The sequence below is a fragment of the Streptopelia decaocto genome (genome assembly GCF_964273445.1).
Source record: "Streptopelia decaocto genome assembly, chromosome: 3".
Classification (NCBI taxonomy): Eukaryota; Metazoa; Chordata; class Aves; order Columbiformes; family Columbidae; genus Streptopelia; species Streptopelia decaocto.
The window spans coordinates 45387761-45406271 of NC_138656.1; the positions used below are offsets into that span (position 1 = coordinate 45387761).

Here is an 18511-nt window from a genome sequence, read left to right on the forward strand (position 1 = left end):
TGGGGATGGCAAACCCTTGCATCTCTTTTCCTTGTGCCTTTCTTTGGAGAGTATGGGTTTGCTCAGAGACCGGCAGTCTGGATAAGCCTGTGTACACCCCACTATTTATTCATACAGTTTCTCATCTAGAGCTTTACCCAGATACTATACAGCCCTACAACCCATTCACATAAGGATCTCTTGCCCTTCTTCAAGCTATAATATCTCTGAGAGGTGAATATTGTCAGCCCTCTTTTAGCAAGGACCAGCACAGGGAGTCGATTGCCTATATTTTCAAGTGGCTTCCAGTTTTGTACACCTCTACATCTGGCTTCAACATTACAGAGTTATTAGGGGTACTATTCCACATATTTACTGGGCACCCACTACAGCAATCAGCGCCTAGTGGATCTAAGCTTCACAGAGACTTCTAGAGATGGCAGACTGTCCTCCAACAGGCGACAAGGGGTGGCACAAGATGACCAAGGTCATTGAGTGAGTAAATAGCAGTTCTAGGGAAATGCAGGGGAATTAATCAGGTTTCCTAACTGTGTCCCATATCCTACCGATTAGACAGAATCCTCTTACAGCAGACCAAATTAGATACTCATCAACTCTGAAAACATGTGTCCAATGAGAACGCCCTAATGAAGGATATATGCCAATCACCGGACAGACAATCCCATGCAAACTGCAGATTTTTGCAGAAGTAGCAAGGCATCCCAAGCACGTACTCTTGTTGCTGACCTCCAGGGATAAGCACTGTAACTCCAGTAAAGCCATTTAAACCCACTTTTAACCTGAAAAGACTGAGTAGCTGAACGATTTTTGATTCACTTCAAACACAAGGAAGCCAGGCTGCTGATAGGTGTCCATTTTATGCTCTGTGCTGCTTCAAGCCATCAATGACTTTTAGCCCATCTGCGAGGCACTCTGCAAGTCGGGGATTGTGATGTCAAAAGCTCAGCTCCTTCAGTGACATTTGGGGGAGTTTTTTCCAGTCACAGAAGATTATTTTTTTTTTCTCCACCACACATAAGCAAAGCTTGCACATACTTATTAGTTTCGTGCAGCCTCACTGTCCCCATTTCACCAGACACTTGGTTCTTTGGCAAATCTTCACTGAGGTTAAAGCAACACAAATCCTTTATGTTCTCCTTACACGGAAGTTGAAGATGGTCGAAGACACACAAAGTCAAAATGAAAAATTCAAAGCATGTGTTTTAATTGTAGCAATAACGCTGACTGTTTGAGAAACAACTGCAGGGTAAGCACATACAGCTAGTATCTGCTAGTTAAGGACATTTGGAATTAACATTTAACAAATGAAGCCTTTCAGGATCCAGAACGATTGGTCTGGTTTTGTATAATGTGCTCTTTATCAGAAAAAATATCTTCTGTATCTCTATTTGCACTACATATGTTCCAAAATATGAGGCAAGTAGGACACTGGTATTGGTTACCCAACAAGACAGACACTGAGTATGCAATTTCTCCCTGTATGTATATCTGTATGAGACAGGGTCTCATGCTGAGATAATTTCTCTAGTAAAACTGGCAGCCTAAGGTTGTTATCACTGCCTAGATCTTCAGAATATTCCTGCCTCCATGTACATGCAGTAAAGAATCAATCTGGTCAAGGTACCTGAGCACTCCCAGTGGCCAGTCTGAGCAAGAAACGGGAAGAGAGGAGAGCGCTTTCACCTCTCCTTCACTCTCCAATTTCCCAATCCTCAGAACAAGCAGCACATTCATGTTTATTGAAATAAAGATTATTTCCCTCTCCTGTTCACGGCCTTCATTCTGATTCACTGCAGCCACTATTCATAATGTAAGATGCCCACTTGCCAAAGGTTAATCTATATTGCTGATGACACTAAACTGGGTGGTGAGATGGACACGTCAGAAGGGAGAACCATCTTACAGAAAGACCTGGTCAAGCTGGAAGGGTGGGCTGGCAAGAACAGTATGGAGTTTAACAAAGACAAGACCAAAGTCCTGCACCTGGCACAACATAACTGAAGAGCTCAGTGCAGGCCAGGACCTCTGTGCCTGGGGATCAGCCTTGCTGAGAGAGACCTGGGGGTCCTGGTGAACAACAAGCTGAATGTAAGTCAGTAGTGTGCTGCTGCAGCAACAAAACCAAATGGAATCCTGGGCTGCATTGGCAGAGGCATCACTAGCAGAGACAAAGACATGATCATCCCATTCTACTCAGCATCTGTTGGGCTACATCTGGAGTACTGTGGCTAGTTGTGGTCCCCATAATTCAAAAAATATGCTGACAGACTGGAGAGGCTCCAAAAGAGGGCCACAAAGATGATCAAAGGGCTGGAGAACCTGTCCTGTGAGGAAGACTGAAGGATTTAGGTCTTTTCTTCCTGTAGAAGGCTCAGAGGGGACCTCATCACAGTACTGCAGTACTTAAAGGGCAGCTACAAAGAGGCCAGAGGTTTTCAGAGCCACACAGAGAAGACAAGGGATAACAGGTGTAAGTTGCACCGGTAAAGGTTTCACCTCAATATAATAAATAATTCTTTACAGTGAGAACAATCTATGACTGGAATGACCTCTCTAGGGAGGTGGTGGAGTCCTCATCACTAGAGGTTGTCATGATGTAATCGGACAGGGTGCTAGATAATCTCATCTAGGCTTCCTTTCCCATGAGAGGTTGGACCAGATGATCTTTGGAGATTTTTTCCAATGTGGGCTGCTCTATGATTCTATATCTCCCACCGCTTAAAAAAAATAAAGTGCAAAAAGCTTTTAGGAAGAGTGTCTGGGTTCACCTTAATGTGGAGCAAGTCCTTCCACTAAAGGGAAGGTCCTCTGTTTGCTCACCTGCTCCCAGCTACCAGTTTTTGTCCCTTCTTTGTGCTGGCACTAGCTGTTGTATAGCCACAGCAGACAGATTGAGTAGCTGAGCAAAAACTAGTATTTATTTTTAGTTCCTCAAGCAGGTTACCTTTCAGTCATGTCAACTCCCTGACTTTGTAAACAAGGCATGAGCAAAGCAAGTCTGCAGACAGTAGTTTTCAATTTGCTGTAAAGCAGCCCACTGGAAATTTTCAGGACAGATGAAAGCAATATCAGATAACTTCAAATTCTGTGAACATGTAGCCATAAAGGTGTCCAATAATTAAGTGGCAGACACTTGGCAATGTCTTGAATTTTAACCATTGAAGTTGCAAAGTACTAGCACAGGCAGGACCCACAGCAAATGTGCTATATCTACAAGGAAAATCTCTGACAGGACAGAGAAACGGAACCAAGGCATTAAAAATCAGTTCACTGGGAGCTTCCTGAACATTTGCCTTTGGGACCCGGAGAGCAGGGGCCATAAAATACAGAAGAATCCTTACTGAGAACAGATCCCAGAGCCTGTGAAGTAGCACGGCAAATGGTGCACTTGGCTAACGTCCCCATCAACATGAGGGCTTCAGCGACCTGTTAAAGCATTGCGAATAGAGAGACCCCAGCAAAATTTGCTATGAGGAAGCATAAACAGAGCAGTTCTAATGAAGCTCATGCAATGTTAGGAGCATATTTGTGCAAGGACTGGCAGTGTTTTACAAGCAATTGCAGGTGCCTGACATTAATGCTAGCAACCACTTCTTTTTGTCTGTACTGTAGCCAGGACTTGTGAGCGTGAGAGAGATTGAATGCTTTGTAATGAAGGTATATTGTAACATTTCTCTCCAGGTGGCACTTTGTTAACAACAATTAGATCCTGATTGATCTTTGAAGGGCTAATTCTTATGTGGTTTGCAAGGGTCCTACAAGGAGCAAGTGTTGAGTGGGGGCACTTTAAAAGTATTAGTGAAGAAAAAAAAGAAGAATAGTGCCATAAGAAATTTGCAATACAATGCCCAAGCCTCCTTTGCACCCCACAGTAATTTGTTCTTATTCCTGTTATTATCCCCTCGGGCACTAATGGTCACTTTATTAATTAGTTGAAAATTGCATTCTAGGTCAAATGGCAGCTTTTTTCCCTCCCATTGTTGCAAATTGCTAGTGGTATGGCCCAGTAAATGGCAGTGTTACTGCAAAATGGGAAAGATCCTTTGCTTTTCAAGATAAAGCCCATGGACCAGCTGCACTTTCCATGACATTTCTAAGCAGAGCATTTCCCCAGGCCTGCTTTTAAGCAGTTAGAAATTAAACAGAACTCACTGTCATTGTTAAGATTTCTAATCATAGGCTGTTACTGTATTTGCTCTCACTCTCCTCACCCTCCCCCCCCCCCCCCCCCACCTCCCATTTTAATTCTAGCTGAGCCTGTTTTCTAAGGTGCATCTCTGCAGTGCTTAGCCCCTTTCTTCAGGAAAGCAGGCAGTGTGTTTAGGTGCCTTCCTGGTGCTCTGATGGAAATACTTTAGAGACATCTGCTTTAGCAGAAGAGGACAGATGCTCAGCAATTTCTGAGAAATAAGGTCCAGTCTGTGGCATCCAAAGTTAGAGACTCGAAAATTACAAATTGCTCTTCAAAATATTTGTTGGCTACTGAATGCAGAAACAGAGCAAACCACAGTCTCAGAAAACAGAATGGGAAATTACAGATTTTGTGAAAGCTTATCACAAAGAAAACTCCTGCTGAGGACAATAGATGTTTAGCCTTTAAACCAGAGGATCGGCCCACCAGAAGTGAACATCAAAGCCGCCTATTTTCCATTAACTACTTTCTGCAGCCTACTGTGCTGGATGCAATCTGTCATGCGAGTCTGTAGTCCAGCAGTCAGAAAAGCTACCAGGAGTCAGAAGGCCTGGGCTGATTTCCCAGCACTGTCAGCCTAACACGTCGAAAAGGGTGCAGTTAATCTGACGTCAGTGCACAAGCCATCTAAGACAAAACATGACCCTTAATTTCTATTTTTCAAGTAATTCTGGCCTCATATACTCTTATTCTTCTTCTGTAAAGTTAAACTGATTTAGCCCCCTTTCTGGCCCAATTTAAACTCAACAAAATTCAGGGAAAAAAACCCTCCCTTTGGCCCTTCAGAGATCTAACTGAAGTCATAAAGAGTGAGGAAACTGTGTGGGAGAAAAATCCTACCGTGTCTCTCACAGAAATTTCACATGTGCTACCCTCACATACCTAAAAGTACAACTGTTTTAAGGTTGAAACTGTTCCCTCTTGAAGGACAGATCATATCCAACACACAGAAAGGCAAACACATCTTTATCCTCCAGCAGGCTGGACACTCATCCTCTCAAAATCAAAATGGTTGGCTGGTACCAACTGTAGCCTCTATTGAACATTACAGGGGGCAGTTAACAGCCCCTGAGGCAAGCAGAAGCCTTCCCCCCCCCCTCCCAAGATCCTAATTTCTAAAACAACTAACTACCAGCCTTGCTAGATTGGGCTCTCTCTACAGACAGATGGGGGTGTTTATCAGGCTGGGGGCTGGTGAATTGATTAAGCAATAGCACATTAGTGTAAACAAATGCACAATGACAAATTCAGGATTTATTTCCTACTCTCAACAAGTAAGTGTTAGGACACACAAACTGTCTCCTATGAGCACTCACTGTCTTTTTTTCTGCGATGTTATTTTTTAACTTGCTTGGAGTAGAAGCTTCTTACAGCACTATTTGTTGCCAAGAAGTAATATAGTAACCAGTAATGCAAAGAAGTAAAAGAATTCCCTCCACAAAATAAAAGGAGGATGAATATGCAGATTATTTACTTATTTTGTTCGACCACTTCAGGAAATCATTAAAAATGTAATCTTTGTGTAAACCATAAACCACAGTCACTGTCTAAACTTGCAGAGGGGTCACACACAGTGGCAAAATGAGCCTAAATGTTAATTAAATAAAAAACCAAAAAACTGAATTAATGTATTGCAACCATGACGTAAGTACCTTATGCCCTAGGTTGCTGAATTGTTTTTAACTCTAGAACTTTTGGCCTAGATGCACTAGCCACCTTCTTAATGTTCTGTGCTGCTGTTCATCAACTGTGTAGCTGCTCTCCCTCTTTCATTTGGAAACGCAACATCACTAGTGGATTTTTTTGAACCTCTCCTATTTGCTCCTTTGTGGAGTCTCCTCTTTGTGTGGGAAGGTAGAGCAGAAATCAAATCACACCTACAAAATGAAGGCTTTGTTAAAGAGAGAAGTTTTGCAATTTGCCCAGAGATAGTTAAGATTCTGAGTTGGCCTTATCACCATATTTAAATGTGGTGATCTTTCATATGCGTATTACCTAACAAGAGGTCTAGCTTTATCAGCAGCATGCCTCAAACCTGGATAACTTCACTCAAATTGAAAACCCTCCAGCAGAATGTAGATCAGAAGGACTAAAGGATCTGATGGGTAATTAAACCAGAGTTGAAGATGATTATCAAAAGGCAGCACATATGCACTTACATCCTTTTAGATGAGCTGCATCATCATCACAAATGAAAACTTAAGTATTCTCAGCAAGTAAATACAGAGCCTGCTGGGCCTCTGCTATTAACAAACACACCAACGCTTAACTAAAATAAAGCTGGATCTGATAAAGCTAACTCCTGAATGGTTGCCTTGACTTACATTTTCCAAATGCTATAAACAACATGCAAATATCTCATCACTTTTCTAAAAATTATTATTGCATTCATTGAACAATGCCTTTTCAAGCTACCTACAGCATATTTTGAAATCACATTGAGATCAAAACAGTTCTTACGGTACAGTTTTGCTCTCTACTAAGAGTCCGAAGGCCAGCTGCAAGCTTGGCTACCTAATTTTTGAGACGGGGACACCATTCTCTATTAGAAAGCCTTCAGTTATCAAGCATTTTCAGGGGGCTTATATCCAAGATTGATTTCTGCGTCTAGTATTTCCTGTGTCTCTGGCACGAAAAAGAGAAGATTCATACATTTGAAATACCAGTGTATTTTACATCAAAATTCATGCCTATATTAAGTATATCAACATTGAATATATCCCTTCTTATCTATGTGACCACTACTAATAACAGGTCATTCAATAAGTGATCTAATGACTAACTGTGGGAGAATAAAAAGCACAAACACAAAAAGCCTAAAAATATTAAATGCTGTATGTCTCCCTTGTATTCTATGTCTCTTCCTTGCTTCCCTAGACTGTGTAATTTTCAGGTTTGTGACTGTATCAGATTAGCAAATCAAGTCCTGCATCTCTGAAGGACTGGGGAGCAGCAGTTGCAAAAACAATCAATGAGGAGAGTCTTTTGGTGATGCTTATTGATGAAATACAATTTTAAAATAAAATATGAACAGCCAGTGCAGAATGCAACACTGTGACTGAAAGTCTGCAGTCAGAGTGGTTCTCTGGCCTCAGATGTCTACCTCCCTATTTGTAATATGTAGAGATGCAGGAGAGAGAGCCTGAAATTACTACAGCTGAAGTCCTGCCTGCACTCCAATTTCAAGCGTGTCAGAGATTCTTCAGTTGTGCTCTACCATAAATCTTACCTGTGCAATGAGCAGCACTCAGGGCCAGTACTGGGTTTTGGTTCCTCATCTGAACAAACAAATATTCAAGACTATAGGGTTGGCATTTTTTTAAGACAATAAAGATATATTTTCCCAGTTGGCACAAGCAAAATCAAACATTAGTCCTTACTTTTGTAGTAAGATTAAATAACACATTTAGGCTGGTGAGTGCTCAGACAGAATACCCTGTCAGCTGCCTCTTTTTTACAGACAACTCTTCAACTCATCACGTGTTATCTCAACTACAGAGCCCTAAGAGAACCAAATACTTCCAGGTAGAAAATCTGAAGACACTGTAGGTTAAGCTTCACACCTGATGTCCTACCTAGGACTTCAAAAGCAGCACAAGCCAGCAGAGCTCTAGGAGTATCAGTAGCAAGAACGTATTCTTTAACAACTGACCTTTCATGTTCTGAAGCAGCATCACATTTGTGGTGTGTAACTTTGAAACACAGTGTACTCAGTAGCCTGATGTTGAGTGAGAATGATCTGGATGTCAGCTGCAAGGTCTAGGAAAGCAATGAATGCAAGGTCCTAACTGTACAGAGATACACAAAGACACTTTGCTGGTTGTAGCTGTTTTCAGTTTTTCAAGCTGTTTTCAGCAGCAAGTAATCCCACAGGCCATATCTATTGTTTTGACACTGTCCAATTCCTATGGTAGTTACAGTTAAACTTCCTGACCACCTGTGCTGTCAGGGCCTTAAAGCCCACTGCCATGGAGCAGCAAAGGTGGGCTGCTCCTCAAGGGAAGGCAAGCCAGCAGCAGAGCAGCAACACAGGTGACCTCACCAGTGAGGGTGCAGATCCACCATACCTGAACAAGGGCAGAGCAGGTGTGAAGATTGTAACCAGGTTCACACAACAGTCCTGTGATCACTGGACAAGTCCACAGTGATGAGGGATGTCCCAGGTTAAACCAGGAAGTCAGATCAGCAAGGTGAGGGCAGAATCAACAAGGTGCCAGGCTGGACATGGGTGTACCTGCAAAGTAGATTAGGCAAGGACCAAGGGCTTAAATCCATTCTTGAGCCAAGGGGCCTCCCATGAGACTTTTCACAGCTCTCCCACACCAGTGTTTCTCACACACTTGCTGGATCCAAGATCGCCCAGCTACAGTCAGCCAAATCCCTTGGGGGCCAGGAGAGCCTGGTAGAGCATTCAGGGTGCAGACAGTCAAGTGGCTGACAGGCACCTCTGCACCTAGGACATAAGGAAACACCAGAGCTTGTATACTTGCCATCCCCAAGTCCTGTCCTGAGCAACCTCAGCAATTCTGAACAACCTATGTCCAGGAGCAACCTTATCAGATCATCAAAATGCATCTATGAGGGCAGCCTCACAAAATGTCATGGTATCCCTACGCTTTCAAGCACGATGCACCTATGTGGTACAAACAAGCCAAGGTTTCTGCTTATTTACTGGGCTGATCATGCTTCTGTACCACCAAAAGAAACTCTCTAAGAAGGAGGCCATGCATCACAGAGGAATCGCCCATCCACCTTCCAGCACTAGCCTGCCTCCCAGCTTGGCTGACAGGAGGGAGTCAATGTGTAAATGTGAACATGTAAACTTCTGATCTTCTTCCCCAACTTCTAATTAAAGACCACCTTTGCAAAACAATGCCATGTCTTTGATTATCCTTATAACTTTGCCCAGACAGCATGGTACAAGATTTGTAGAGCTTTAGCACTTCTGTTCCCTCTGCCTCAGTGCAGCGCTTGCTAAGGTAGCAAAGGAATTAAAACTGTAGTTTCTTGTTTTATAAAACAGGCATAATCTATATGTTTTGATACTTACAGTGACACAGTCATCCTAAGATTAACTCAGTGTTTCAGTGTTTTCTGATTCCGAGTCCCAGTGTGAGTCACAAATGAGCAAAGTAATGTAAGATAAAGGATACAGAATAGATAAAAAGAGGAAAGCTGACAAATCTCTTCTTGTCAGTCACTCTCTTACAATAACCTTGTCATGATTTCACAGTGACTAAGTTATTGTTGTTAACAAATGTTCTCTGAATCCCCTTCCAGAAGGGGAATAAATAAAGCTAATAAATAAATTCACAATTTCAGTGAACATTTGATGAAAGGCAGCTACCCAGTGTACAGGCTAGAGATGACAGTAAGCAATACAGCTAAACAAGAAATACAAATGTTTTTCTTCACAAACATAGGTTCCTTCACTTCAAATCCACAGGTCTGTTTTTCCTCTGTCCTGTACCCATTCAAAGTAACCCTGTAGTCTGCATGTTAAGGAAACCCTACTAGACTGGAATCTTTAAGGTCATGTTCTTGTACATGATTTCCTTCTACAGTCCACAAGCTTTATTGTACTCTGATGAATTTAAAGTTCAGTAAGACCGGAAAGTAGCACCTCTGTTTCAGCTTCATGCTTCTGCTTTCACTCTATGATTCCTGGTGGGAAAAAAAATCTTTTGGCTTGGAAATAATAATAAGCAGCTTCTGCTTATGGTCTAACATTAGGAAGAAAAAAAACCTCACAGAGAAGCCACCAACTCTTCAGTAGTCAGGGTAATTATTACCAATAATTCACAACATACAACTAGCACAGCAAAACTCCCACTCTAACTGTATTTAACTTTGTTTATTGAGGCCAACAGAAATCTTTTCTCATATCATAGCCTGAAGAAGGAATTACCAAAAAATTCTGGCACACAGTTACATTCTTTTCGAATACACTATTACACATCATGAGATTCCTGAAACTAGAGGACTTTCCATAAAACTCAGACCACGTTATTCTAAAATGACTGAAGAGGTAAAAAAAAAAATTAAAAAGGTGGTAGCACAATTACAGTCAGTGACAAATCAATAGAAAAAGGAAGCAGGAATGTCACTCCCGTGACAGGATCCCTGGAATGCAAATCAGACACTACATTGTGTGAAAATTGTGTCTGTTCAAACCTTTAATAGAACTAGAAATCCTGTATTGTTGCCAATTTATTTCTTTAGCTGGACTGTTGCTATATGCAGAATATGAAAAAATATATTTATTGGGTTAAAAAAAGAAAAATCCATGCAAGGAAATTATAGTATTGAGTTACGTATGTCTGACAATACTGTTCACTTTGACATAACATGTATACTAAATAGGAACTAAGTTCCACTGACAATTGACTCGAAGGAGTTACCTGCACAAGGCCTAAGAAACAACATTAACTGAATAATAATGGACTAAAAACAGAGTTTAAATCAGTAATCACTGTACCATAAAGATCAATATAAGTTTTACTATAGCTATAGTACTTCTTCTAAAAATCTATTTCAAAATTAGAGCTAAATTTGCTCTTTGGAATATAAAAATAATGCTTTTTCCTCATTCAGCTCTGAAACACCCCCAAATAACAGGACATTAAAGCTGTAGCCTTTTGTACATATAAACTAATTTTATAACTTCCTGGAATGTTTTAGTTACTGTTTTCTCATTCTCTGAGACTGAGGAAGTATGAAATTAAGAAAAGTAACATTTTTCAACTATGACATGGTTATAAACACTTTAGAAGTACACATTTTGTCTGAGAATGGCCACTTTCAGCCTCATATAAGCATAAAAGTTTAACAGCAAACACATAATTGTTTTGCAATGAATTAATTAAATTAAATGTATAGCTTTCTTCAATACACAGGACTGGCCTTTACTTTTTAAACATAATTTTTAATTTTAATGACCATTTTAATTTTAATGACCATTTTAATTTTAATGACCATTTTTCATAACTGTGTCAGCAAGGTTTTTGTGAAGTCCTCCAAACAATACTATCTGGAACCTAAATTATATAATAGTTGTTTCACAATATTCCATGATTTACTTCTCTAAGCTACAGGCTAAAATGGAACTTAAAATAAGGCATGATAAATTTCTGATTAGAGCCTTCTGACTACCATTTTTGAAATACTGATGAAGTTTTTATGATCTTCAGCATACAGCATTTCATAAAAAACCAGCTTCTTCTCTTATCCATTTTCATCTGCTTTCAGTAACGAGCGGGGTCACCTGGGTGATCTAAAAGACAAACAGTTGTGAGGAGCCAAATAAAACATGTGAACATCAGCACTGAAACAATTTTAAAAGTTATAGCCTGTTGCAGAGCAAGATTTTGTGATCTGTATTATGCAGGTGATCAAACTACCATAATGATGTGTTCTGGGTTTAATGATTTACGTATAAATTATTCAGATCAGCACTTATGTTTTGAACCTTAAGTTCAGTAAGTCTTAGTGGAAGCATTAAGTTCTATAGCATCCGCTCCTTTGTTAGTATGGGTAAGATAGTAAGATAGTTTTCAGATATAAATCTAATTTTTGAATGCTTATAAAAATAAATAATGCTGACAGTAGTACACTAAGAAGCCTGAGATACAGTTTCCATATCAGTAAAATCTAGAATGATGATTATGAGAACTACAATAACAAGACACTAATCAGTATTATTCAAAACCAAAAAGAAAAATAATCCAAAGAGTGGATTTTCCAACATGATCAACATTAAAGGCCACAGTTCTCTGTGTAAATACAAAGTTTTGCCCACGTGCAACACCACTGACTTCACTGTGTGGAACAGTTGTCAGCCTCCATAACTAAACACGCTCTTATGAAAATCCGCAAACTGTACCAGATTTCAAAACTTGCTCTTAACATTTTGCCTCTGTCTTTGCACAGCCTCTTTTTTTGCTGCTCAGTCTTTTTAGAGAGCAGGAACAGGACATCAGGCTTTCATTTTTCTTTAATTATATACCTTCCGTATGAGAAGAGAGATTATTCTATAACATCATGTACTCAAAATGCTGAAGTAAAAACTAAAGATACCATGATTCCAAAATGAATTCCACATAAATGAAAACCCATCAGTTCCATAAACATCCACTTGAGCCAACCCAATTCAAAGATTGCTAGAAACCGAAGAAAAGCATGAAATTGTTGTAGATTACATAGATGGAGACAATTTTCAGTTAGGTTGAGATGCAGATCAGTAAAGAGATAAACATGGTTCTAACTGTGTCACCACCTTTCTAAGTCACATAAGTGTTTTTGATCCTTTTTTTCCTCTGGTACAATTTTTACATTTCACGATTTAAAATGAGATTTCTACATGACTGCTTCATTTTTTTTTCCCTGAAGACAGTAATTAAGTAAAGTACCTGTGATTATTTTTAACTGAATGGATATGCAAATGGAAGACATGAGAAAGTTGTTGTAATCTCTAAAACAGTTTCTTAAAAAACACAAGTAATGATGAAGGGCTTTTGTGGCACCAATTTACCAATGTATGATCCTATGGTCCTGTTAAAAATGCATGTGCTCTGTTATTTTAGATTTCTTTAGTATTACTTATATTAACTCCATTTAAAATGAATTAATTTTATAATTAAATACATACATCACCAAAATGGAATCACAAAGTAAAATATATCAATTTTTAAGAAATAATTCTGAAAATATGTGTTTAAATTAGAACTCTGGACAAGAAAAAATGCTTAGCTCTCATAAGTATTATTCAGTATAGATGTAAAGCATGACAGATTCTGTCCTCAGCTGTGATGTGGTTCACTCCACACAGTCAGTTGAGACAGAAAAAGTTGCTTAACTACAAGTGCCAAAAGTAAGAGCAATTTTTGGCTCTTCTAAGAAAGCTCTGCATTTTACAGAAAGGTTATTGTGTTTCACTGGCAGACGATGTTTACATCAGTGATGCCATGTTTCAAACTTTTCAAAAGTAACAATGGTATAATCCGAAAAATAAAGGTATAATCCAAAATTAAGACACAAATCACAATCAGCATGGATATGCCACATTGTACATGGTGAGCAAACTCTTGTAATGTACACAACTATAATGAAAGTATGCAAAACTTACAGTCTAAGTCTTAAAACCAATACTCAGGAATACCTAATGATGTTGTAAAAACACTTGAGAGTTTCCAGCGTCAAAGGGACAGAACAATTTAGCTATACTGGGATGCCACTGGGCTTCAGCTGGTACCTTTAACTTAAGTTTTAATAATTTCAATCTCATAGCAAGCTTAGACCTAACATGACAAGTGATTAACTGTGGAGGGGTTTTGATAGATAAAGATCTGTTGCTGAATTAGTCAGGCTCAAAGGAATCTCAAGGCCGCTTCGAGAAGCTGAGAACAGAATCTGCTGTGAGAAAGAGGGGCGTTCCTCAATCACCGGGGTCCTGGCATGGCATGAATCATCGGACGTATCATCAGTGAGACTCCAGCGCACGGACAGCCCACGATACTCATTTAGCGAATCCATGCTTGGAGCGTGGACGCGTGATTAGAATATAGTTGCATATATAAGGAGGCTTGTTTCTGTAATAAATGGCTTTAGCGTGATTCACATTGAATCGAATTGTTTTGCTGAGTCCTTTATCGCTCCAACAATTAACAAGCTGAATAGCTTCAGGTTTGAGTGATTATTTCTACAGTCACATGGTTCTATTACTCTGTAAAGTTCATAAAAAGAGGCTCTCCCAGACAAAAATTATCTCAGTGGTAACTATCCCATCATCTCAGTTTGCTACTTGTTGTCCTTACCAAGGAGGAAGATGGAATCTTCTCCTGCAGTCTGGATGTCCCGATCCATATTCTCTACCTGGAGGGAGTAGGAGAGGAATTAAATATTTTAAATTAACATTAAAGCAGGAAAACAAGATCTTATTCAGACAGCCTGCAAGAAAAATTACACTTACACGTATTTTGAAAAATGAACACATCCCTCTCCAGTTGGTGTATAATTATGGCTAGTAATTTGAGATGTTGGAGGATAAAGTCAATGGCGATGTTGATCTTTTAAAACTGTTAGACCACTGTAACTTAAAAGTCTAGTTCAATTAATGTGTTGGGACAATGAATCATACAGGTTATATACACTGTGGCTGGTAGATCAGACTGTGTGAATTCAGGAAAGGAAAATACACTATTTAGAATCAGACATAAGCTATATTAACAAAATATTTTCATCCTGGTCTAAGTGTGCCTCTGTACCATACTGCTTTAGTTATAGATTTCTATAAGAAAAGTACTACTCAAACTGTAAATGAAATGTTTTCTTCAGCACCAAAGTTCTACCAAGTCCCATCTACTTTAGAGTTCTATCAAAATCCTATTTATCAGAAACAGGCTTGAACATAGAGTATGCAATGCAAGTGTGGAAGTCTTGATTAAACACCTAACAAACAAAAACTTGCTACAAACTCAGATGCTTCAGTATAGTTGTATTATGTTCAACTACATGGTTAACGGTGTGCTAAGACTCAAGTGGCTGTACCCTTTTGGTGCTACATTCCATGAAGAAATGGGACTCTGGACAGTCTTGGACAAAAGAGTTTCTTTTGAGTGAGACATACTTCCAATTATTCTATTTTTTCATATCTTTCCTTGACACTAATCTTTCCTTTCCTCTGAAAAAACTGCTTTCACTTTTCCATAAAAGGTTTTCTCCAATGCCTTGTTTTTAAAGAAAAATAAAACACTTTTGAAAAAGTTATATTTTCTAAGTTGAATTCTTTAAAAAACAAAAGTTGCCAATTTCCCTTTTCCTATTCTTGTCCCATAAAGAGATGTAAGAAAAACAAGGCAAAGGTAGATGGAAACAAAGAAAACTAAACTATTTTTTTTGAGATAACATACTTAGACAGAATATAGTTGACCTCCAAATCCAAAACCTTCTAAATGCAAGTACGAAATTGTCAAAATGCTTTACTATTTCCTCATCTCACTGTTTATAATTCTGGGTCCACTATACAGGGTGTTCTAATGTTTACTTTATCACTATCAGGAATTCGATATCCTTGCCAATACCTTTCACTATTTCTAATGTATTAGTGTATCCTTGATTTCAACCATTCATGTTGCTGTTACAACCAGTCCCACAGACACCTTCTCCCCTATCACCTTCCTTCATCTTCAGTCCACTTTTCAAACAGGTTCTCAAATACTAGCATGAGAACCATTGTCCAAATCACCAATATTTTTAAATACAGCTATAAAAGTATATAAGACAGTGCATAGGTAAGGTTAGACTTTCTAATTTTCTTTTCTTGCTAGCTTTTGTACATAGATTCAGATCTAGGTGGTAATTTGTATGCTATGACAATCTCGTGTGTATCAGTTGGACTGATGAAGAGAATGACAAACATACTCAATAGTGTTTTCCATAGTTCTTAGGGCTCAGTTTACTTTTAGCTATTTGCAGAACAAGGTAACAATGTGACCCAAACTACATATCAGTGGTCTTAACTGCTAATTAATGAGGTTTTGTCTACCAATAGGCTATATGGCATGTCGTGTGCTGTTTCAGCCATGAACCTAGAATTTGGAAAGTCATGCTTTATTACAGACATCTATGCTAACTCAGGCAAGATTACTTTAAACACAAAGTACACAGATTACGAAGTGCTGCAATGCAAAATTTTATATCTCAATATTGGAAGCCTACCCTTAGCTTTAAATGAGATACCTACAATCTGTTTAACAAGCATCGGAAGGGACAGACACTCACAATGGGATACACAAAAGTCAGTGTGCTAAACAGGAAGTCTTCTAAATTAACAAACAAGAAACACCAAGGAAAATTCTACCTCCCCGTGAGGCTTAGTTGTCCTGCTCTGAGGTACAGGGATGCACTCTCCATTTGTGACATGAAGCCAAGAAATTTATGAAGATAATATAAAACAAATAAAATCAAACCAAACAAAAAAACCCCCACAAGCCCCTGAAAACCCCCAAAACCCACAGCTGAATTCCCTTCTCTCAAAATACAGCTAGAGGATGAGATGGTAATTACAACAGATCAGTTGTAATTAAAAAATGAGGGATGCCCAAGTTGAATTCTTGTTCTGCCTGAAAGGATTCAAACCATCATCTCAAAGAAATACCAGTGCTTCTCAGGTTTATGCTTTCTGGGTGGAAGCACCCTTTCCTCCACTGTTGACACTGAGCCATTGTTATGGGATTCTTAAATGTTAACTGATCAGAGAGCGTGAAGGCTGCCCAATTGTTGGGTACACTCCTGACACAGAAGATTTGGGTCCTGTGGTTACTGTTCCATTACTTTCTAATGCATTTTATCCAATGATTTATATATAATATACAACAGCAAGAACCATAACATATACCATGGAAGGTTTATAAACGGTGGAACAGATAGATAACAGCAATATTACTAGGAAGTTTTATCATGTAAGATATAATGGAACACAAAATTGCTACTCTTCTGTTCTTTTTTCTCTCTTCTTCATGAGACACACACACATAGCAGAGACAACAGCTACATAATGAAGCAAATCAAATATCTGTCTTAATATTAGCAAACTTAGGAAAAAGAAACTTTGTAAAAATGAGTCATTTTGGCAGATCAGATCTAAAAGATTACAGGACTCTTTTGTAAGGTATATATTTTCAATAAGTATTTTACTTAAAACAGAGGCAATTTAACCACATTAATGGGATCATGTTTTAAAGAGCATCCTGAAGCTAGTAAAGAGGGCTAGTGTATAAGAAGTGTATTTGTTTTAGTAATGGTACTGAAACACATTTATAACACAATTCAGCACAGTGGAACTTTGTGGAATTCATGAGATCTCTGGAGCTGGTTAGAGATGACATGACCTCTGAATATCAGGCTTCTTGAGATGGTCACATTCCACACTTTACTGTATTTATTTATTATTTGTCCTCCCTAATCACATCATTACATCAATCTTCTTTGAAAAAATCACCTGGAAATAGAAGAAATTTAGACTCTGCAAACTTAATAACTGACCTTTCTTAGACACTTCTCTTTCTTTGCTTATTTTATTTAATCTACATGTATATGCTTTGAGTCATAACGATGAGGAAGTGAAACTGAACTGCTGTCAGCTCAACAATATTATCCACAGTGATGCTTCATTGAAATGTCTGTTCTGTCCAATAAGTGAGATTGGTGAATGACTTAAGATAAACTTCTGCCGAGACAAAACAGAACTTACATTTGTATTACTTAGGTGATGATCTGGAAGCTGAGACTGATGTAGAAAACCACTTAAGAATGTGCTTAATTTTATTCATGTGCTTAAGTGTTTTCTTGAATTATGAACCAAGATCTGTAGCTAAAGACTTCAGACAGACACATACTTCTGGGCATCTGCGCCAATTTGTTTTAGAACTATTACAATTTCAAATATAGTCATCAGCTGAGACCAAGCATGGAAAGTTTCAATACAACATGAAAGCTTTTTTTCTCAGAACACTGTGAATAAAAGAAGACTCCAGGTTATAATGCTACACTCTACCTAACCTTGCAGAGTTTGTTTTTGCTAATGGTAGTACACAACCATAATTGATACAAGTTTTATTACTGACTCCTGTGGCCACAGGGTAACTGCATACCCACAAACACAAATTGCAGATAGCCATAGAGCTGTTATACTGTTCACAGAGATGATTCCAAATACACACACATGAACACATTTTTTTACCTCGTGGTTGATGATTTCTCCGTAGAAAGCCCCTCATCTGGTTATGGTATGGAGGAACAAAAGAACTTCTGTGTGTTTGTTGGAACCTGGGATTATATTCTCTTTGTCGTGTTCCTGAAAAACAGTATTTACTAAGCAACTCTGACTATATACAAGATTAAATGAAGAAAAAGAGAGCATATTCTTTTTTGGGAAACAATATTTCTTAGTTTTATGCCAAAATAATTATACACAACTATGTTTTTTGCAAACTAAAGCCAGCCTAATAAGCATGGTTCTTGTCCTCATTTCCATCTATGCACATCATGATTGCAAGCTGTTAACAAGTGTATTTAGAAACCAGACCAAAATTTTATGACACAGATTAGAAGACGGCAGTCATTAAAACAAAACAGAAATCTCTGTCCAAATTGGAATCACAAATCATAATTAAAATGTTTAAGTACAGCTCTCAAGCAATAGCAGATGCTAACAAGGTCTGGTATCATAAATCACCATGAGATACTCTCAGTTTTGAATGTCCAGCACCAGTGTGGTGTAGTACCACATCAGAAGTATTGCTGTCACATAATGCAAGGTAC

At 38.7% G+C, this 18511-nt stretch overlaps 1 protein-coding gene across 4 annotated transcripts in view; it reads right to left on the reverse strand.

Annotated features, from left to right (window-relative positions):
* Positions 1 to 11163: 11163 nt before the first annotated feature.
* Positions 11164 to 18511, reverse strand: part of FAM120B (family with sequence similarity 120 member B) — a gene marked incomplete at its 5' end in the record, with an annotated part of 53049 nt that continues 45701 nt past the window's right edge. For all 4 annotated transcript variants that reach the window (XM_082049258.1, XM_082049261.1, XM_082049260.1 and 1 more), the window contains 3 exons: positions 11164 to 11465; positions 14005 to 14062; positions 17931 to 18044. In XM_082049258.1, coding sequence (XP_081905384.1) covers position 11465; positions 14005 to 14062; positions 17931 to 18044 — 173 coding nt within the window. In that variant the 3' untranslated portion in view covers positions 11164 to 11464. The remainder of the gene's footprint in view (positions 11466 to 14004; positions 14063 to 17930; positions 18045 to 18511) is intronic.